The sequence below is a fragment of the Aotus nancymaae genome, unplaced genomic scaffold (assembly GCF_030222135.1).
Source record: "Aotus nancymaae isolate 86718 unplaced genomic scaffold, 86718_ANA_hifiasm-v0.15.2.pri h1tg000019l, whole genome shotgun sequence".
NCBI lineage: Eukaryota > Metazoa > Chordata > Mammalia > Primates > Aotidae > Aotus > Aotus nancymaae.
The window spans coordinates 27,614,053-27,636,627 of record NW_026988431.1 but is presented as its reverse complement, the minus strand read 5'-3'; the positions used below and the strand labels follow the sequence as shown (position 1 = coordinate 27,636,627).

Sequence of the window (22,575 nt, the reverse complement as noted above, 5' to 3'; positions counted from 1 at the left end):
TCAAGAGTCTGCATGAGTTGGCCTCTAGGAACTGCACTGCCCTCCTCTCCTATTACTGTCCCTTGTTACTCCTCTCCAGCCACACTGTGAGCCTTCTTGCTGTCCCTGAAGGCACTGGCTTAGGATCTCTGCACTAACTGTTTCCTGCCTTGAACACTCCCCAATTGATTTCAACCCCTCTTCCAGCCACCCTGCACCAGCCTCTATGATATTAACCTGTTTCATTTATTTCCAGGAACTCATCACCGTATGGCATTATTTTATTTACTTTTTGGAATCTTGCTCTGCTGCTCAGGCTGGAGTGTAGTGGTGTGATCTCGACTCACTATAACCTCTTCCTCCTGGGTTCAAGCAATTCTCCTGCCTCAGCCTCCTGAGTAGCTGGGACTACAGGCACGCACCACCCCCAGCTAATTTTTGTATTTTTGGTAGAGACCAGGTTTCACCATGTTAGGCAGGGTGGTCTCGATCTCTTGACCTCATAATCCACCAGCCTCGGCCTCCCCAAAGTGCTGGGATTACAGGCATGAGCCACCTTGGCTGGCTGCATTTACTTCTTTATCATCTATTTCCTGTAAAATGTAAACTTGATGAGAGTCAGGATCGTGTCTGTCTTTGTCAGTGCCCAGCACAGGGCTTGGCATCTTGGTAGCTACTCAGAAAACATTTATTTTAAAAGTTATTTCCTGTCCATCATTTCTGATTCTGTGTGTCACCTTGTCTTACCTTGCTTCTCTTCCTCTAACATCTTTTACCATCTCATTTCAGGCCTCATTTCTTAATTCCAGAATTGCTTCAATAGTTATTCTCTGAGGCTCCAGTGTCTTTTTCTTCCAAGCTATTGTCAGGCAGGTGCCCAAGAGTACCAATCACCACATGTGCATAATACTGAAGAATGTATACAGGTTTCTTTCATGTCCATTGCTTTAAGTCTAAATTTGCATGCATGGCTTTCAAATTTTTCCATAGGAGAAATTATATTGTTGAGAGAAAAAGCACACGACTGTTCATTAAAGGCCTAGATTTTAATTAATTACCTCCTGGATGTTAATTTTCTCATCCATAAATTGAGTCAGGCTGAAAATAAGCAGAATAATCACCAAGACATCTGTCTAGAATTTTGCAGTTTACAGTGTGTTTTCCATTTTTTTTTTTTTTAACTAACTTGACTTTTACAAATCTCTTAAGAAGTTAGGCAGGTGCTGTTTTCCCATTTTACAGAAAGGAAACTGAGGTTTAAAGAGGTTACTCAAGCTCATCTATCTGGAGTGGCAGTTGGCTCTCAGACGTAGGTTTTCCAACTTCAAATCCAGCCCTTCTTCTAACATCCCACTGCCTTTCAACTCAAGATTCCTTCTGGCTATTAAATTTAGATTCTCTAATCTGTGTCCAATATAATCCAATGTAATAAATTTTATTTTCCTTCTCTTTCTAAATAGGAACTCAGGGCACAGAAGAACTAGTATCTACATATTCACTCACAGCCGTGTTTTTGTGCTGTCTTCCTCTCCTTTCCTCCCTCTGCCGTGAGGTCTGGTTCAAGTTCCCCCTCTCTTATGAAGACCTGAATGACTGTCCTATGGTAACTACATGTATGTCTCATTCTCTGACTTCACCCAGCATATGTGGCTTGTACTTGAAATTATTGCCTGCTGTCTTGTCATATCTTCTACACATTTTGCACATGCTAATTTGCTTTCATCAAATAAATTATGAATAATTAGAAAAACTTGGCCTCATATTGCTCTACAGCATTCAGCACAGCTAAATGCTGGGAGTAAGCTAGTGTTGATTGGTTTCATTAGATTTCTTAGTTGATATGAGAGAATTTTTTAGATCTTAGTGAATCAGATAGATGGAAGCCATAGGTAGATAATGTTCCTTGCTTCCCTCTTTCTCTCCCTCCATCACCCTGTTTCTTTCCTCCTCTTCTACTAGCACGTGCATTCTCTTTCTGCGTACCTTAATTACTATTATTCAGGATTAAGGGTTAAATAGCTGCTGTGGTCTATATTTTGCTGAATTTTGGTGCTGCTATCTAGTCTTCATCTCTGCAGAAAAGGCTGGTTAGTAAAAGTGATTTTTTTTTTCTTTTTGGAATAAAATATTCATAAATGCTTAAGAACACTGGTAATCATAATACTTCCCTCCTGATGCTGTGAAAGGAAAGCTATAAATAAATCATCCTGTCTTTTCAAGAAATAGCAGAAAAGTGGTTGGAGTAGATTTACCTCCAGTGACTTTCTACAAAGCATTTGGGAAAAACCCTTAAGTCACTAGATGCAGCAATTAAGTCAAATTTCTAGGGGTTCTGGCAGGGCAAAGAGGTTAGTAACCTATCCCAGAGGTCACTGGGCAAGAGTCTGGGTCCAGCAATCAGGCTAAGCTTCAGCCATAGCGAGATGAGATGGTCATGCCTATGATGGGACTGCAGGAAAATTAGGAAGGGATTCTTTGTCCCAGACTATTTCTTTCATATAGCCTTAAGTTCCACACCTGGAAGATTAGGTATATTTATTACTACTTTAAAAATATAAGTTCCTCTGAAAATGTTAAAGAGTGCTTGATTGGTCCCACCCTGTACAAATACATTTGAGAGTTTCTCCCAAATAGCCCCATTAAGGCAGCTTGGTTTCTAATACTGGGTTCTCAAACTTGGCTCCCTACTGGAATCATCGAGGGAGATTATTATTTAAAAACTGATGCATGGGTCCACCTTCAGACATTCTGATTTCTTATGGGGAGTGCCCTGGGCATCAGGATTTTTTAAAAAATTCCCCAGGTAATTCTAATATGCAGCTAAGCCTGAGAATCACGATTTTATACGGAAGAAAATTGCTCTGGAATGAAATAGGCCTGTTTTAATCCCAGAGTGATGCTTGCTAGCAGTGTGGCTTTGGACCAATTTGTTTGTTATTTAACCTCTCCAAGCACTTATTTCCCTCACTATAAAAGGAGAACAAGAATATTGTTTATTCAGAGTTGTTATGAAAAGTAACACAATGACTCATATAAAATGTTGGGCAATAATTATGCACTCAAATCTTTCTTTTTTCTTTTACCTAGGAATGTGGATTTTCATGAGCAGAGGAATGTTTGGCAGTGTAGAGATCTTTGGATAATATGGAGAGAGGAGAAACCTGTGTGGGGCACCAAAAGCCTGGGAATTGAAGGCAGAACACTGGGAGTCTCTCTCTCTCTCTCTCTCTCTCTCTCTCTCTCTCTATTTCTGGGAATTGAAGGCAGAACACTGGGAGTCTCTCTCTCTCTTTCTCTCTCTATCTCTGGGCATTGAAGGCAGAACACTGGGAGTCTCCCTCTCTCTTTCTCCCCACTCCACCTCCGTGTGTGTGTGTGTGTGTGTGTGTGTGTGTGTGTGTGACAATGAGGGGCAAATTATCAAGAGTTGTAAGAGTGGCAAAACAAAGTGGATCATACAGATCCAAAGAGAAATTTGGTTCCTGCTCTCTTTAACTAGGGCTTTCCATGTCCTAAATTGTCCTTTGTATCTTTATTTAAGAAAGAATTAAAACTTCACAGCTCAAGGAGTGTCCGGATTCCCAAATCCACAGCTACCGGGTAGCCTGCCTTCCTCATTCTAGGTCTATCTGAAATCTCTTGGTTTTCCCAGAATACTGACCTGATCTTCAGAAAGAGGGACTGTGTGCACCGGGATGGGCTGCCAGGGTAGGGTGGGATTCCAGATGCTGTAACCCTCTGGGGGAAACAGGGCTGCCAGGTTTGTCATAGCACTCATCAAAGTCCGGTCAACATCTGTGCTTCGAATATAAACCTAGAGTAGGAAAATCAAAGCAGAAGTGAACATAAAGGGAACATGAGGTTTTTTCTGCAGAGCTGCCAAGGTATTAGAGAAAGAACAGGACATGCACAGTGAAATATGACAGACGTTGTGGTAACATCAAAATCATAATACTTGTTAAGGAATTAGCAATATTATGATCATGGTACAAAGCAATCTGGTTGGCCAATAGTTGAATTGACAAATGAGATCAATTAAGCCGTGGCTACTTGTCAAACCAAAGTATTTATTCAAGTGTTTATAAAATCCTGACTCATATTCACAGATTTTTAGTAAGAAAAAGTAGCATAAAGAAGAATATATTTGTAAACAAGATCCCTGACTTGTATAAGTTTCTTGGAAAACAGGCAAAGCACTTTTATATATGCAGAATTATTTTAATTCTTTCAAAGAACAAAGTTCCCACTCTTGGCTCCCCAACTTGCCTGTTCATGTTTATAGGACTCATTCAAGAATTTTCTGTATCTCTTTCTTATGTACTCTCCAAGTTCATAATGCTGCTCCATGCCCAGCTACAGGAAAGAAAATAAAAGCAAAAATTAATGAAAGTAAGTGCTATGATTCACATTATCATAAAAATTTGTTGACTTTTATCATATATGTGTAGAATGAACAATGGTATGCTTTCATAGTTCCACAATAATGACACATATTTAAATAAAACAAGAGAGCTGTAGTAATCTTTAGTTACAGTTCCTGACTCTGAGAAAACTCATTTGTCTTCATTAGCACTTAACATAGAGATTTGCACATAGTAAGTGATTAGTTGATCACTGGGTGATTGATCTGATTTAAGTTCATCTGATTTAAGTTCATCTCTGGTGTAGTGGGATCCTTGTTGGTAGAGCATTCAAAGAGACCCACTTGGCGGGGATTTTGTGGAAGAAGTTCAACCATCTGATGAGATTAGGCTTGATGAATCTGAAAGTCTCAACCTCTGTGTGCAAGGGTTTATTATCTGCAAAGTTTATTAATTCCTGGTTCATAAAAAATTAGAGCATGTTACTCTAAGTGTGGTCTGTATTTGCTTCACTTGAAAGAAATCACTTGATAGAAATCACTTGAGAGAAATCAAATTCTTGGGCCCCACCCTTGATCTACTGAACCAGAACCTTTTGGGGTGGAGCTCAATAATCTTTTTTAAACAAGCTTCTGATGGACAGTAATCACTAAGATGCATTGCATTAGCAGAGTTGTTCACAACCATTACTATGCATCAGAAACAAAATTATCTGGCGGTGCATGTTGAAATGCAGATTCCTCAGCATGTCCATCAGATTCCAGTTCATTAGTTCCTGAGTGGGGCCCTGTCATCTGTATTTTAACAAGTCTCCCAAGTGATTCAGATGCAGATAGTAGACCACCATGCTTTGGAAACCCAGCATTCAAGTTTGCCTTTAATCCAGAGCCTTATTAGAGCTTTGGGTACTGGAGAGGAGGTTGTCACTGTGGTTGCTGCTTGGTCTTGGTCTCACTTGTCATTTGCTTGTCACTCTTGTCATTTGCTTGAGCACCTCTATAATCATCTCCCATCTAGGATGGGGATGAGGTGGGAAAGGAATGATGTACCCTGACCTGAGTAGTGGAGAAGGAGGTACTTTAGGTCTAATTGTGTTCTAACTTAAATAGTCATCTGCATAAAGCAATGATTTTCACACATTAGCATGCACAGAATCACCTGGAGGACAGGACTCATTAAAACACAAATTCCTGGGCTTTAATTCCAAAGTTTATGGTTCACTGGGTATTGGGTGAAGCCAAAGAATTTATGTTACTGACAAGTTCCCGCATGATGGTGATGCTGCTGGTCCAGGGACCACACTTTGAAATCACTGATCAGAGAGCCGTCACCTTCTGATTATGCAGATTAAAAGTACCTAGACAAGGCTGGGTGGAGTGGCTTATGCCTGTAATTCCAGCACTTTGGGAGGCTGAGGCGGGAGGATTGCCTGAGCTCAGGAGTTTGAGACCAGCCTGGGCAACATGGCCAAACCCTGTCTCTACTAAAAATACAAAAAATTAGCTGGGCGTGGTGGTGCTCACCTGTAGTTCCAGCTACTTGGGAGGCTGAGGCATGAGAATCACTTGAACCTGGGAAACGGAGGCTACAATGAGCCGAGATCAAGCCACTGCACTCTAGCCTGCAGGGACAGAGCGAGACTCCATCTCAAAAAAAAAAAAAAAAAAAAAGGTACCTAGACAAGAGTAGGAATCTGAGCCCTAGAACCTTGTCACCTCAAACATGGTCCACATAGCAGTACCATTGTCATCCTTGGGAGTACATTAGACATGCAGAATCTCAGGTTCCACATCAGACCTGCTGAATTATAATCTGCATTTTGAAAAGATTCCCAAGTGATTCACTTGCACATAGAAGCTTGAGAAATACTTCCCTAATAGAACAGATCCTTGGGTAATCAAAGTTCTTCAGAAGAACTCAGATCCTGCAGCCTAGAAGAATCTTTTGTTTTTAATGGAAAAACATAACAGCAGAACAGGAGTCTATACAGAGCCATAGGTATTAAGAAGCAAACATGAATTTTTGTAACCTCTCTCTCATTCAAAGAGACAGAAGATGGGTAAGCTATGGTGAGAAGAGCTCTGACCTGGGAGACAGAAGATGCTGGCCTCAAATAGCCTGTTGGAGTTTTCTCCTCTATGAAATATAGTCAGGGCAGTAATTCTCAGCCTTGGCTACACATTAGAGTGAACTGATCACCAAAGAGCTTCTAAAAATTCCAGTGCCCAGGACACATACTAGACCAATTAAATAAGAACCTCCCAGGCAGACATCAATATATTTTTTAAACCTCTCCAGATAATTCCAATGTTTGGGCAGGATTAAGACCCATTAGTTTTGGAGACATTCTACCCTAAAGATTCTTTGACATTTTCTTAATATATTTAAACAGGTCAGGACAGAAGCAATGCACCTGGCCTTGTGGCTCCAAACAGAAGAATCTTTCAATCTTATAAGCAAAGGGAATAGGACTTTGGAACAGTGACTCAAGATGGCTTTGCTCCCCAATTCACCTTCTCCTTAGAGATGCTCTTCAGAAAGGCTCCCTGTGTTTATCTGACCACTTAAAAGGTCAAATCCCAATATATCCAGCTGACAAGAAATCATATTCTAATATCAGCACTTTGGGGAATCATGTATCCCAATGCTGTTGATTCAGCTTATTGATTATAATTACCACTTGGTTCTCTTCAGCATTTCTAAGCTCATATAGTCTTTGTTCATGCACATCTTTTACACCCTTAAATAAAGTAAGAAGGGTAAAAAATATCAAAACAGACAATTCTATATACATTTCCCCTTGAAACTCATCAACAATCTTTTTTTTTTTTTTTTTTTTTGCTGTGATGTAGTTCGATCTTCTTGCCCAGGCTGGAGTGCAATGACGTAATCTCGGTTCACTGCAATCTCCGCTTACCAAGTTCAAGTGATTCTCCTGCTTCAGGCTCCTGAGTAGCTGGGATTACAGGCACCTGCCACCATGCCTGGCTAATTTTTATAATTTTAGTAGAGATGGGGTTTCACCATGTTGGCCAGGCTGGTCTGGAACTCTTGACCTCAGGTGATCCACCTGCCTCGGCCTCCCAAAGTGTTGGGATTACAGGCATGAGCCACCACAACTGGCCTTATCAACAATCTTTAGCTAAAAGTCCAACCAACCTGGGTGAGTTGGCCAAATCCTTGTGGCCATGAGGATTCCTTTATGGGGTCGGTGGGAAAGGTGTCAATGGGACTTCGGTCTCCGTGCCGAAACACCTGAAAATAGATGTGAGACAGTGATGTTATAAACGTCACTTGGGCGTTTTGCTTCTGCTCATTATAATAGATTTTTCTTCCCCTAAATCATTGGTTTTCAACTTTGGCTTCCCATTGTAATCACCTAAGGCATTTTAAAAGATTCTGAGGACTGGCTCTCAACCTTAGTGATTTTTATTTAATTAGTCTGGGATGTGGCCAGGACATCAGGATTTAAAACATCTCCCTGGGTAAATCTCTGGTTAAGAACCACTGTTCTAAGCTCACTAACACTTTCACTATGTTTCAGGTAACATAAGAATCAGATGATCAGCCCTTAGAAGGCAGGTGACACATACATGGAGATCAGTTTGTATATAACTAGGACAGAAAGGAACATAAAGAGTATTGCAGACAAACTCTGATGAGAAGTATTCCTCCCTTAAGTATGATTACAGTAATAATGGTATAACTTTTTTTTGATACCAAGTCTGGCTCTGTTGCCCAGGATGGAGTGCATTGGTGAATCCCGGGTTCAAGCGAATTTTTCCCAAGTAGCTGGGACTATAGGCGCATGCCACGATGCCCAGCTAATTTTTATATTTTTAGTAGAGAAGGGGTTTCATCATGTTGGCCAGGCTGGTCTCAAACTCCTAACCTCAGGTGATCCACCCACCTCGGCCTCCCAAAGTGCTGGGATTACAAGCATGAGCCACCGTGCCCAGCCGTTATAACATTTTATATATAACAAAAAATAATAGATTTTTAATACCACTTACAATTTTTGACCATTCTGAACCAATGATTTGTTCATTGTTTGGAGGTTAGGAGTAAAAGATTGCAGGTAGGGAGGTTAGGAAAGCTAATCTTAATACTTTAATAACGTACTTCTCTATTTGTACCCACATCATGCTATTGTGATTGCACATTTCTCTTTGGGAAGAATAGTCTGGACTTTTGAAATCTTGGTGCTTTGATTCTAATATGCTTTCTCAGTAGACTATCAAACCAAACACAAAGCTATCTTATGAGCAAAATATAAGGAAAGAAAACACTCAAGAAGTACAAGATGAAGTCTACACTGATGTCAGCAAATATTTTTAACATAGAGAAGGCTACATAACACCTTGATTCATTTGAGATTACCTGTACCTGTCACTTATACTACCTGGCTAAGATGTTCCATTGAAAAGTAAGCCAAGAACCTGCTGTTCTGAAATTCTGTAAAACAGTTTAATAGACATTGAATAAGAAAACAATGTCAGATTTTAATCATTTTTGAGAAGAAATTCCAAGAAAGTGGGAGATGCTTGGGTTGTGTGTCTAGTATCTGAGAAAAACAGATCTTATGGCCCCCTAAACCAGTGAGAAATTAAAACTCCAGTAGAACAGTCTACAGAAACAGAGGCAATGATGCAATAAAATCTTAAGCAATCATCTTGGTCAGGTGAGCAATTACTGTCATGAATGATCCCCTGAAGGCAGGAAGAGCAGCTGCATATTTTTTTGTGAGCACCTGCAGTTACTAGTTTCTAGGGGCGACTTGATCATGATCAGAAATGACTGGTTAATCATTGATGCCTCTTTCCACAACTGAAGTACATTTTAGACTTTTTAGATCCTAGGTAAATATGTCTTTGAATAACTAAAGTTGTTATATGGTTTCAATAAATTACAAACCCTTCATTGTTTAGTTTCTAGGGCTTCTCAACCTTAGCGTTGTTGACATTTGGGGCTGGATAATTCTTTGTTGTGGGGGCTGTCCTGTGTGTTGTAGTTCGTCTACCAGCATCCCTAGCCTTTACCCACCAGATGCCAGTAGCATTCCCCAGCTGTGACAGCTGAAAAGGGCAAATTTTCTGCCCTTGGGGGCAGAAAATCATCCCAAGTTTAGAGCCACTGAGTTAGCCAAAGAGAAGTCAGATGAGAGACATTGTAATAAAATAATTTACAATGTTTTAACCACAACGGTAACTCCTTAACATTTTTTGAACACTCGCTTTGTCCTGGAAACCGTGCAGGAAACTTTGTTCTGGAAATCTATGCCTTTCAGAGATTTAATCTTCTCATTAGTTCCACAAAGCAGTTACTATTATTATTTCCGTTTCACAAATGATGACGTTTACCTTAGTTAAGTGACCTGTCTAAACTCACACAGCATGTAAGTGGTAGAGCTGATATTCAAACACAGGCTATTCCTCCAACACCAGCATACTTAACCACCTGTGACAGGTTCACTTCTGTATGGTCACACTCCTCAGAGTCCCACCAGCTAAATCTGAATGGTCTGGGATCTAACGCTTCTTTATTAATTCTACTCAATATACTCTTTTCCTCTAGGATTGGAAGAGGGGTGTGTGTGTGTGCGTGTGTGTGTGTGTTTGTGTGTTTTGTATTGGAAAAAACCAAAACCTTGGTACAGAAACTACCCCGAGGGCACCATGAACTATGTATATTATTGAAAGAATAGAACCGAGGTTATGCAACTAAATGACAGAATGGCCTGAGAGAGAAAAACAAGTATGGTTACCTTACCTGAGTGTGTTTTAAAGAGCAGAGAACTGGAACATAATCATGAGACTTGGGCAAGCTGTATTTCCCTACATTTCAGTAGGTTTTAAGTGTTTCCTAAGTGTTTTAAGTGTTGCTCAAACACACTATGAACTCTTTGGAAGGGATGTCCCAGAGAAACACTTAGTAAACCATTCCCCACCTCTGGGGCTGGAAATCAAAATGTGTGCATACACTCCTCCCTCAGCCAAATGTGAAGCTGGTATTCCTTGAGCTTTTGAAGTTTCAAAATTCAGCTGGAGTCCTTGGACTATGCCAAGGCATTCTTTTAAATCTGTGGTAGAGCAATCTTCTTAATTGCTGCTCCACCAATTATTACCTCTGTTCTCAGTCCAGCAATCATATTCTATGAAATCTTTTAAAAACCTAACACACCTTGTTAGCAATTAGGATTATTTGCAGTAGTAGTGGTAACTGTAATAGAAAGACATTTAAGATAATGACAGTTCCTTACATTTGCACAACCCTCCATGGTTTGTAGAATTTTCCCCTGCTATCTCTTTTAATTATTACATCCCCTGTGGGGACAGGTTGGTACTACCGCTGCATTGAGCAAGTAAGAAAACTACACAATCAAAGAGATTGTCTAACTGTCTAGCTCTCCTAATTCTCATGATAGTTGGCCCACTGTTTCCCCATTGCACTACAATCACTTCACCTTTTAAATCACAGATAACTGTTTTTAAAAGGACTTTTGATTTGGTGCCCCCATGAATGACCCTGTTCCACTGAATCTGCTAAACAAATCTGGAACGTGGCTTAGGGTGTGGAGGACCTGGTGAGTACAGTCGAGGCTATATCTAGTCCCTCTCTCCATTCAGCAGTCCCATGTTCTTTATAAAATGTCAATCAGAAGTCACTTAATTGCTTAGAACCCTTGAATGTCCTTTCGTTGTATTAAACATTCTTCTGTGGAAAATGTAAAGGGATACAAAAGTGGAGATTTTTATCATGAGCCCACCACTGGCTCCAACAGTTATCAACTTGTATGTGGCTATTCTTGTTTCTTTTATATCTGCATCACTTTTAGACATTATATCATGTTCTGTTGCTCTTTGCATAAATTCATAGTCCTTACAAGGGACTCACAAGATCTTACCTGATCTGGCTTCTACTCACCTTGATATCCTCACCTTTATGTCCTCAGCTTACCCACATTTTAAGCTGTGGGCCCCCTGGTGTTACATCCAATATATTAAGTTTGCTCAAGTCTCAGGGCCTTTGTTCTTGATGTCATGTCTGCTTTGAATGACTTAACTCTGCTTCTTCTGTCAGCATACACACCACTCACTAATTTCAGGTCTGTCCTGAAAATTTGACCTTTACAGAGAGACATCTCTTGACCATCATTATAACTCTCACTCAATCTCTATTGTATCTCACTGTTTTATTTTGAAGACATATTTCTGATATTTTTTATTTTTTACTAAAACTTTAAAACATCTGGCTCCCCCTCTCCCCATAAACTCCTTGAAAGCAGAATCCTTGCTGTCACAAGCATTGCTATAACCTCAAAACAGTGTCTGGAACAATAATAACAGAAAAAAAGCCTGTTTTGATGAATAGGTGAATCTTGGATTGGGTCTAGTTCTTCCAGGTACATTAAAGATTTCTTTCCAATCTTTTCATTTCATGAGGGTTTTGATTGTCATCCTTATTTATCAGTAAGATATGCTATATGTGCTTTTTTCTTCCTTTCTTTCATCTTGTTGTCTTTCCCCTCTGTCTTAGCCCATTTTCTGTTGCTTTAACAGAATACCTGAGACTGGGTAATTTATAAAGGAAAGAGGTTTATTTCACTCACAATACTAGAGGTTGGTTAAGTCCAAGATCAGGCAGTTGCATCTAGTCAGCTTCTGGTGAGGGCCTTGTGCTATGTCATAACATGGCAGAAGGCATGACAGGACAAGAAGGGGCACACTGAAAGCCAAACTGGTATTTATGATAGACTCTCTGATGTGATAACTAACCTACTTCTGTGATAACCTATTAATCTATTAATCCATTAATCCGTCAGGAGAGCAGAGCCTCATGGCCCAATCACCACCTCTTAAAGGCCCCACCTCTTAATGTTGTTACGTTGGGCAAAAATAATTGAGTAATGTAAATGAGTGTCATTTCACAAGTTAGAAGGAAAGCTGACTGACTGTGAAAGAAATCAGCATGAGAATATGTTCTGTACTCCCCATGAAGAAATCAGGGCAAGACTTTGATCCAGAGACTGGGAAGAACACAGAGGCCTACAAAAACTGAAAGCTGAAAAAACTGTGCATTATGTTGTGTAGAAGATGTATGATATATCAGAAAAGGTCTAGGTTTTCAGTTGGTTTGACCTGGGTTCAAACTCCTGCTTTGTCAACGAATAGCTGGGTGACCTTAGGAAAATGATTTAACTTAATATTCTGCATGTCTCAATTTCCCTCTCTGTAAAACACAAAAAGCATTATTTCTCATGCAGAAGCATCATGAGAATTAAATATGTAATATATATAAAGCCATCAGTGTAATACTGAGCACAAAGGATGCATTTGATATATGGATTTATTATTATATTTGTTATAATTATTTTTGTTATTATATTCAGACATTTAGCTTAGCCACCATATATACCTTCTTTCCTGCTGGCAATAGTTTGTGGCATATAGGGCAAATGAGCACTACCTATCGAGCAATGGGAAACAGTCCTCTCCTTCAAAACATACCTTTGTTAATTTCTAATCATCTCTCCTTACTTTTATTTCCTTGGCTGAGAGGAATAATTAACTATTCTTAGGACACTTTGAAGCACCCATAGGAATAACCTGGTTGGCTGGAATGTCTTGGTCAAATGCACTCTGAAAATTTGTGAAATGCATTGGCGTAAATCTGGGGAGAAGCTCATGTAAGCAAACTGAACTGAACTGGCTCAGCACCAACTCTTAGTGCATGGTGCTGTCCCTGGCAAATGTCTTTGAAAAACCTGTGGTTTCCAGACAGCTTGGCTGTTCCTTGGCTGTAGTGATTAGAGACCCATACAGCAAAAGAGAGAGATTGTATGCAAGGCTGTTTGTGAACTGAGGGAGGAGACCTGATTTTTGCTTTTCAGTGGAGTTTTATTTGGTCCATCTTTTTTTTCTTTTTTGTAGAGATGAAGTCTTGCTATGTTTACCAGGCCGATCTTGAACTCCTGGCCTCAAGCGATTCTCCTGTCTCAGCCTTCCAAAGTGCTGGGATTACAGATGTGAGTTGCTGCATCCAGCCTCTGGTACATCTTTTTATAAGCCAACAGGGTCTTTCCCTGTTGTTCAGGCTGGAGTGCAATGGTGTGATCCTAGATTAGTGTAGCCTCAGACTCCTGTGCTCAAGTGATCCTCTAGCCTCAACTTCCCTAGTAGCTAGGACTACAAGTTCATGCCACCATACTACACTAATTAAAAGAAAAATGGTAAAGACAGGGTCTTGCAATGTTGCCCACACTGATCTTGAACTCTTGGCCTCAAGCTATCCTCCCACCTTGGCCTCCCAAAGTGTTGAGACTATAGGCATGAGCCACCACACCTGACCCCAGCTCCTTTTTTATGACTCTTATGTAATTATCAAGGCAATATTATATGCCTTATGGGTAATTTGGAGGATTCAAAATCTGAAAAGTAAAGAGCCTGACATCTGGTGGATACTCACAATGTGATAGCTATAATTGCAATTTTCACTTCAATAGAAGTGAAAAAATGGTTTACAGGGCTTAAGAAATTCATGCCTGTGCTCAAAGGTATTGTTTAAACATGAACAGTGATGATGAAGTCACATAAAACGTAGTAGTAGTAGTTTATTCTAGTCAAAATGAAGTAAAGGAGCAGTACATTGATGGATCAGTAAATCAATGAGTTAAATCCAGTTCATTCTTGGAGTCACATTTTGAACGTATAGTTCTCCAGTTTTTTTTTTTTTTTTTTTTTTTTTTGAGACGGAGTTTCGCTCTTGTTACCCAGGCTGGAGTGCAATGGCGCAATCTCGGCTCACCGCAACCTCCGCTTCCTGGGTTCAAGCAATTCTCCTGCCTCAGCCTCCCGAGTAGCTGGGACTACAGGCGTGCGCCACCGTGTCCAGCTAATTTTTGTATTTTTTAGTAGAGACAGGGTTTCACCTTGTTGACCAGGATGGTCTCAATCTCTTGACCTCGTGATCCACCTGCCTCGGCCTCCCAAAGTGCTGGGATTATAGGTGTGAGCCACCGCGCCCGGCCCAGTTCTCCAGTTTTTATTGGGCCAGGGGCCTGATGCTGGAAAGAAAGCTCATCAAACTTAACAGAGATGTATCAAGACTTCATCCTTTTGAGGACAGAGGGAATAAATTTAAAAACAATCTGACATTTTAATTAACTGGTTATATGAACATTATAAAACACACACAGGGGTAATTGTGTTAGAATATTTATATTAATAATAGTTAACAATGTTTGCAGCATTTCCCAGAGAGACTTCTGAGTACTTTCTTCATATTAACTCAATTAAGCCTCACAATAACTTCATTAGATACTATTATCTTCATTTTACTGATGATAAAACGGAGGCACAGATAAGTAGAGTTACTCATCCAAAATCACAGATAGTAAGGGGTTGAGCTGGCATTCAAACCCAGGTGGTCTGGTTCATGAGCCTGCATTTGTGCTATATTATATTATGTAGTACAGAATATTATCACATTCCTTTTTAATAATTTCCACTATTTAGTGACTTTTATGTATTCTATTTCCATGGCATTGTTGTCTTTCCAGTAACCCAAATTAGAAAACTCAGGGTCATTTGGTTTTTCTCTCTTCCTTAATACATTCAACCCACAGGGATTCTGCCTTAACATATTTAAAAAAAATTATCCTTTCTTTCCAATTCTACTGCATTCTGACCCAACTCAGGTCTTCATTACGCTTTGCCTAAACTGTGTTAGTAGCCCCTCAGCGTTCTCACCTCCAGCCCTACCCCTCAAGCCATACTTGACACATAGAAATGTGTTTATCTAAGAGAAAACAGGTTAGAATTTACATATGGGGAAGACTTAAGTACAAACAAACTATGTAGTTAACCTAAGGCTCTAGTAGAGATGGTAACTATTTAATATCTCTCTTCTCCTTTCTTTGCTCCCTTCAAATTATACATGTGCACCTGTTAAATTTATAAGCTCGAGAATAATAAAGGATAATCTAGAAACTCGAGGATATTATGCTAAGTAGCCAGTTACAAAAGAACAACTACTGTATGATTCCACTTATGTGGCATGCCTAGAATAGTCAAATGCATAGAGACAGAAAGTAGAATGGTGATTGCGAGGGACTGGGGAAGGGAGAAATTGGGAGCTATTGTTTAATGGGCATGGAGTTTTGATTTTTTTTTTTTTTTTTTTTTTTGAGATGGAGTTTCGCTCTTGTTACCCAGGCTGGAGTGCAATGGCGCAATCTCGGCTCACCGCAACCTCCACCTCCTGGATTCAGGCAATTCTCCTGCCTCAGCCTCCTGAGTAGCTGGGATTACAGGCACGTGCCACCATGCCCAGCTAATTTTTTGTATTTTTAGTAGAGACGGGGTTTCACCATGTTGACCAGGATGGTCTCGATCTCTTCACCTCGTGATCCACCCGCCTCAGCCTCCCAAAGTGCTGGGATTACAGGCGTGAGCCACCGCGCCTGGCCTGTTATGTGTATTTTACTATAATTTAACAGAAAAGAAATATTAATGATCATCTAGATTTTATACAAAAAGTTGGAAAGCTTCCATTTTAGACTGATGACTTCTGATATTTGTATCATGTTTCACATTTTTATTTGTATATCATGTTATTTCATCCTAAAGACAACCCTATAAAGTGGGAAGCATAGTTATGATCCTTATCCTCAACTTTATTTTTGTGGAACTTGAAACTCAGCTGGATTAAATGACCTGCCTGTGGCAAAACCTGGTCAATGATGCTGGAGCTTGACTTAATGAAAATTCAGTGCTTTCCTAGGTGTGACTTTAAACTTCTATTCTAGCAAACAGTATTAGAAAGTTAATAACAGGCCTATTTCCTGAATGGTATTGCCTAGGTTTTCTTCTAGGGTTTTTATGGTTTTAGGTTTTATGGTTAAATCTTTAATCCATCTTGAGTTAATTTTTGCATAAGGTATAAGGAAAGGGTCCAGTTTCTGTTTTCTGCATTTGGCTAGCCAGTTTTCCCAACACCATTTATTAAGTAAGGAATCCTTTCCCCATTCCTTATTCCTATTAAATAAGGAATCCTTTCCCCATTGCTTGTTTTTGTCAGGTTTGTTGAAGATCAGATAGTTGTAGAAGTGTGGTGTTATTTCTGAGGCCTCTGTTCTGTTCCATTGGTATATATATATGTTTAGGTACCAGTACCTTGCTGTTTGGTTACCGTAACCTTCTAGTATAGTATCCACTATTTCTCCAGCTTTGTTCTTTTTGCATAGGATTTTCTTGGCTATACAGGCTCTTTTTTGGTTCCATATGAAATTTAAATAAGTTTTTTCTAATTCTGTGAAGAAAGTCAATGGTAGCTTGATGGGAATAGCATTGAATCTATAAATTACTTTGGGCAGTATGGCCAATTTCACTATATTGTTTCTTCCTATCTATGAGCATGGGATTTTTTTCTATTGGTTTATGTCCTCTCTTGTTTCCTTGAGCAGTGGTTTGCAGCTCTCCTTGAAGGGTCCTTCATGTCCTTTGTGAGTTGTATTCCTAGGTATTTTATTCTCTTTGTAGTAATTGTGAATGGAAATTCACTCATGATTTGCCTCTCTATTTGTCTGTTATTGGTGTATAGGATTGGATTTCCAGCCTGAAGAGTGGGAGTAGGAAAGAACCTGAAGGACTGCTGTCCCTGAAAATGTGTTCTGGCTGGTGTCATTTGAATTTTCCCCACCATAATGTGAAAGTTACCCATTCCAGTGGATAGATTATGTGCTGAGAATTTGGAGGCTACTTTCATCAAGAATATCATATTAATTGATTAAGAATTCTGCATGAAGAAAGTCAACCATGAAGAATAAGGGAGTGTATACCTTGTAACTCATCATCCCTTTCTTTGTAAAACACTATTGAAACGAGATGGAATTTTTCTGCCTTAGATCAGCTGAACTTGTGGTTTTTCTCTGGCTTAAAGGAAAGAGGATGTTTTGAAATGTTTTGAAACATTTTTCTGTTTCTAGATGAAATAATGTGATGCATGAAATAACTTAAAAAACTCAAGTGGTGGCTGGGAGTGGTGGCTCATGCCTGTAATCCCAGCACTTTGGTAGGCTGAGGCAGGTGGATCACCTGAGGTCGGGAGTTCTGAGACCAGCTTGACCAACATGGAGTAACCCTGTCTCTACTAAAAATACAAAAAATTAGCCAGGCGTGGTGGCAGATGCCTGTAATCCCAGCTGCTCGGGAGGCTGAGGTAGGAAAATCGTTTGAACCTGGGAGGCGGAGGTTGCGGTGAGCTGAGATGGTACCACTCCACGCCAGCCTGAGCAATGAGCGAAACTCGATCTCAAAAAAAAAAAAAAACCAAACTCAAGTGGGTGTGTGTGTGGGAAACGAGTGGGTATATAGATGAATCAAGATTGCATGGGTGATAGTTTTTGAAGCTAGTTGATGTATACATCCAGATTCATCATACTTAGTATTCTTTCTATATAAAGTCAAAAATGTAAATTTTCTCAGTGATTTATGTAGGACACTGTGAAAAAAAAGAGGGAGGTGACTGCTACAATCAAAGTTTTGAAAGCACTGTTTGGGAAACACTAGATTTTTTCTCCTTGAAAGCCACAGTGTGTATTAGCATATTAAAGACTGAGGAGTACTTCATTAAAGAGACCTTTTAAACACAGTTTAACTCAGTTCTATTCCCAAAGCTAACTTGACTATTGAGACTGATTTTTCCCCATGCACACCTGTTAACAACTTGTCAAACTAGCATTTCATGGGACAAGGCACTTCAGTTAGTCTGTTTTAAAAGATCATGATGTGACTGTTCACAAGAGAGAACAAGAACCAAGGACAGTTTCCTGCTCTGTCTGCCAAGAACAGCTTTTCAGAATTGGGGAAGATTTATTTTTCTTGGATCACAGAGGAGAAGCAAGGGAACCACCTGCTGATTCAGAGTCAAGCTAATCCAGCAAACCTTACAGGGGTGTCTCAGACCGGCTCTGGGTGCTGGGTTATACACACACAGCAGAAAAAGACCATGTCCAATGATAAAGGGAAAGGCATCCAGGGTCAGATAGCCTGGGGTCAAATCCTGTCTCCACCATTCCATCTGTGTGACCATGGGCAAGTTGCTTAAACTTTTTGTGCCTCAATTTCTTCATCTATAAAATAGGAATAATACCTTTTACAAAACTTTGTAGAATGGTTGCCAGATTTGGCAAATAAAAATACAGGATGCCAAAATATTACATGGGACATACTTATACTAAAAAATGATTTGCTATTTTCTGAATTTCAAATTCAAATGATCATCCCATATTTTATTTAACAACCTTACTTTAGAGGATTGTTGAGAGGCTTATGTGATACAATTCATACTGAACACTCGGAACAGTGCCTTGTATGCAGTAAGCACTCAATTGACTATTGGTTATTATTAATATGACTACTTTAATCATGGACATCTTTTTAAAAAATTCTGGTTCCCCTAATACTTTTCTAAGAATTTTCTCATTTGTATAATTTAACTACTTATAATCAAATACTCTCTTTAGTCAATAAAAATAAGAAACTGATGTTTTCTGGCTTAAGTACTTAGATGGAAGTTGTTTTATAAGGACCAAGAAAGATGTATTAAGTTGCCCTTCATCTATCATTAATGGAAGGAAGCCGTGGTAGGAAAAAATAGTTAACACCAGCTTTGTACAATATTCTTTATTTTTTTTTTAGTTCTAAAAGAGCTAGCTTTGTATTTTGATTTTCCTTAGGAAATAATTAGCTTATAGTCCCTGAATACAGGAAACCCAAAACAATTTGGGAGTCAAGGGAAGTTAGCCTGGGCTAACTTGGGTAAAATATGGAGGAGGGAATACACCATGTACAGTGAACTTGGAGTAACTTGGAATTCTCAGAGGATTGCCACTCAACCAGCTCGTCAGAGGTTTGCAGTATTACAAGCATGGCAGATACAGTACAATTTCTACAGTCCCTACACTTCCTTCATGTACACATTAGCAAGAAAACTATTGATAGAAATACAAGCCTAGCTTGCATGGGTTTTCCTAAAGAAGGCACACAATATTATATATGTATTTTTTTTTAGCACAGAAGTCTGACAACTGGTGAATCATTTGTAAATAAATTAATAGTATGTTTCTCTGGTTTTCTGTCATTGTTGACTCATGACCTAGTAAAGATTTGCTGGACTATAAGAGTCATGATTCAGATAAGCACATGGCTATCATATATTTTGTAGAAAGTAAAAGTTCTGAATATCCTATGCTGAAAAAAATGGAACTTTAATTTTTAAGGAAAAAGTGACTTTCCTCCAAATTAAAAAAATAATTTTTGAGTATACTTATAGAAAGAAAATGTACCTACGTATCAGCCCACTTTCACTATCTCAAATAAAAAAATGTAGGGAAGAGAAAGAAAATGAGAGGAAAGACAAGAAGCAGCTTAGAGGCAGAGAAAGAATGAAACAGGGAAAAAAAGATACAGAAACAGAAAATCAGACTCTTAGGTAACATGATGAATCCCTTCACTTTGCAAACCCTCTTTCCATCTGTTTTCAAACAACGTCAATAGTATATTTTCTTTTCCTGACGTCATGCATCAGCCTCCCCCTCCACTTTTGTTCATAACTGGTCACAGGTACCAATGATTTTAATCATCAACTAAATCTATATATCAGGAAGTCATCCTAAAATTCCAAATTTAGATTCACTTTTATGCTTCAAGGCTGTTTACAAATATTTGTTCTAATTTCCTGATAAACAAAGGTGAAGGGACTACTTAATTCGGAAATTAACTGTTTTTTGGCTTGCAAACAAATAATCATTAAATTGAATGAAGCCAGCTTAGCTCTTAGTACATAAACAGCACCAGCTGTGGCTTCTTCGTGACTGGTATGGCTGTCAAAAGGAATCTGAATTCAAGGCAATTATAAAGTAAGTAAATAAATAACATTAGCAAAAGCAAATAAAAAGCAACCCCTAAAAAAACATCGACCAAAAAAATAGACCTTTTTGTTAGGACACATTAGGTCTTCATTAAGAGGAACTTGCAAAACTTGATTATTCACTTTCTGAGTCTAAACAGAGCCTGGTCTCCGGGGGAACAATCCAAGAGTAAAATGAAACCTGACACTTGCCTTACCAGTCTCTGCTGGGAACACAATTTTAAGGAAAAAGCAATGAGAAAAGTCTACTTACCAAAGTCACAAACTTCAACTCCTTGGCTAGTACACCTCGGTCTAGCCAGAGAAAAAGCATAAGCAAGAAGCCAAGGCTAAGGCTTGCTGCCCTGGCCACGAGGAGGGGCACAGCTCTCATGCTGAGGAGCACTGTTTCTGGCAGGAGGTAGGAGGAACTGCTACCACTTCAAAAGCCTGTAGGGGGTAAGCTATTTAATTAAGGGATTGAAAGGGAAGGAGGAGCCACACTTATAAGCAGTAAAGTTTCCAGGAAGCGTAGGGCAGGTTTGGTATGTAAATAATGCCGTGTAATTTTTGAGCTGAGAGCAATCACAGTTTCCTTCATTTAAGTTAGGACACCAAGGCCAAGAGCGGAGAAAGCTGTTGCTCAGGGTCACAGACCATGTTAGTAGACATTTCTAGTCTTGTTTTCAGTTTACTTTTATCTTTTCTTTAGATGGGGTATGATACAGCGTTGGCTTTGTGGCTGTCACTTGGGGAAGGGATCTTCCCTAACTTTAGAAACCTTAGATTCTTAATCTTTTGGGAGTCAAAGTTGTAGGAAGTGAAATCTGGAAGGAAATACAGATATTGACATATTTTGGGCGTATTTCCATGACTACTTTTTCCAAAACTCTCATGTAGCCTATAGAAGTATTTTTAAATTAAAGAAAAAAAGTAAGAACAAGCTTATTTTGAAAAATTTTAGTCACACCTTAAGACAATTGGAGATTACCTATGGCATCTAAAAATAAGGAGTGGAGGTCCCTTTCCAAACTGATAGAGTTTTTTAAGAAAGCAAAAAGCCCAAACCTACAGCTCTATGTAATTAGTCATCAACTTTGGCCATAAGCCTTACATTCTGAGTGAATTGCATCCTTGCCTCTCCAGCTATGATCTCTTTGGGGATGCCACAAAAGACTAGACTGATGGAACTTTGCTTTCCATTTTTCCCAACTGTCAGTTCCATCATAGCCTAAAACAATACAAACTTGAGGTGCACATTGAGATTTTGCAAGATTTGGGGGCAGAGCTGCTTGTCATGATAATTTTACCCTAATGGCAGAGGGAGTACAATGGTTTACCCACAAGTTGTTTCCTGGTACACTGTGCTTACCTGTGACAGGAGGATTGTGTTCTTATGTGATCATAGGATGCCCTGGAATGTGGTATATGGGAGAAGTGTTGCTTCTTCTGATACAAGGAAATATGTGCAAATAGGCTGGACATGGTGCCTCACGCCTGTAATCCCAGCACTTTGGGAGACTGAGGCAGGCAGATCACTTGAGGTCAAGAGTGCGAGAGCAACCTGGCCAACATGGTGAAACCCTGTCTCTACTAAAAATACAAAAATTAGCCAGACATGGTGGTGGGCGCCTGTAATGCCAGCTACCTGGGAGGCTGAGGCAGGAGAATCACTTGAACCCAGGAGGCTGAGGTGGCAGTGAGCCAAGATCACATCACTGTACTCCAGCCTGGATGATAGAGTGAGACTCTGTCTCAAAAAATAAAAAACTGCACATAATAAATGCATGTGTGATTAGGATTAGACATTCAAGGGAACTTGCAACTTTCTCCTTGCCATTACATTCTCCACATTCTCCACCTGCCAGTCCACACTGTCAATTTTAATGGGTAAGATTTTGAGGAAATGAGTGCAAGGAAAAGGAAATAAAAATTGGGAGGTTTTCCAGTCCAGGGCATACATGAAGTTGATACATTAATCCCTGCTGTGTGCACCAGGCAATCTGAGAAAGGAAACTCCAGCACCTACGTACCATTCACAGGTGAAGTTCTAAACCAAATTTGTCCTTAAATTGTCCCAGGTGCTTGATTTTGTTGAATGTCTTATTTTTTCAGCTGTCTGCCTGGGTCCTTGTTCTTCTATCTCCTTCCTTGTCTCACTCTTAGATTGGTGTCTGGAACTATTTTAGCAATAGCATTAGACCTTCCTGATGATGACTGATTCTTTAATCTAACTATGCCATGTTGCACTGGTTGGATAAACCCTCTTCCTGATCCAAATCCTAATTTTTCTGTGGTACCTCCTCTGGGCTCCTTTTAGCTCTCC

General features: G+C 39.6%; 1 protein-coding gene across 2 annotated transcripts in view; it reads right to left on the bottom strand.

The window, feature by feature from the left end:
- ACP3 (acid phosphatase 3) overlaps positions 1 to 20,693 on the bottom strand; it is an 85,592-nt gene extending 64,899 nt beyond the window's left edge. Inside the window, exons 1-4 of one of the 2 annotated variants that reach the window (XM_012451236.2) lie at positions 20,524 to 20,693; positions 7,500 to 7,595; positions 4,246 to 4,332; positions 3,641 to 3,793 (exon numbers count right to left, since the gene is read on the bottom strand). In XM_012451236.2, coding sequence (XP_012306659.2) covers positions 3,641 to 3,793; positions 4,246 to 4,332; positions 7,500 to 7,595; positions 20,524 to 20,643 — 456 coding nt within the window. In that variant the 5' untranslated portion in view covers positions 20,644 to 20,693. The remainder of the gene's footprint in view (positions 1 to 3,640; positions 3,794 to 4,245; positions 4,333 to 7,499; positions 7,596 to 20,523) is intronic. The other variant, XM_012451235.3, reaches the window with a different exon arrangement.
- Positions 20,694 to 22,575: the final 1,882 nt, after the last annotated feature.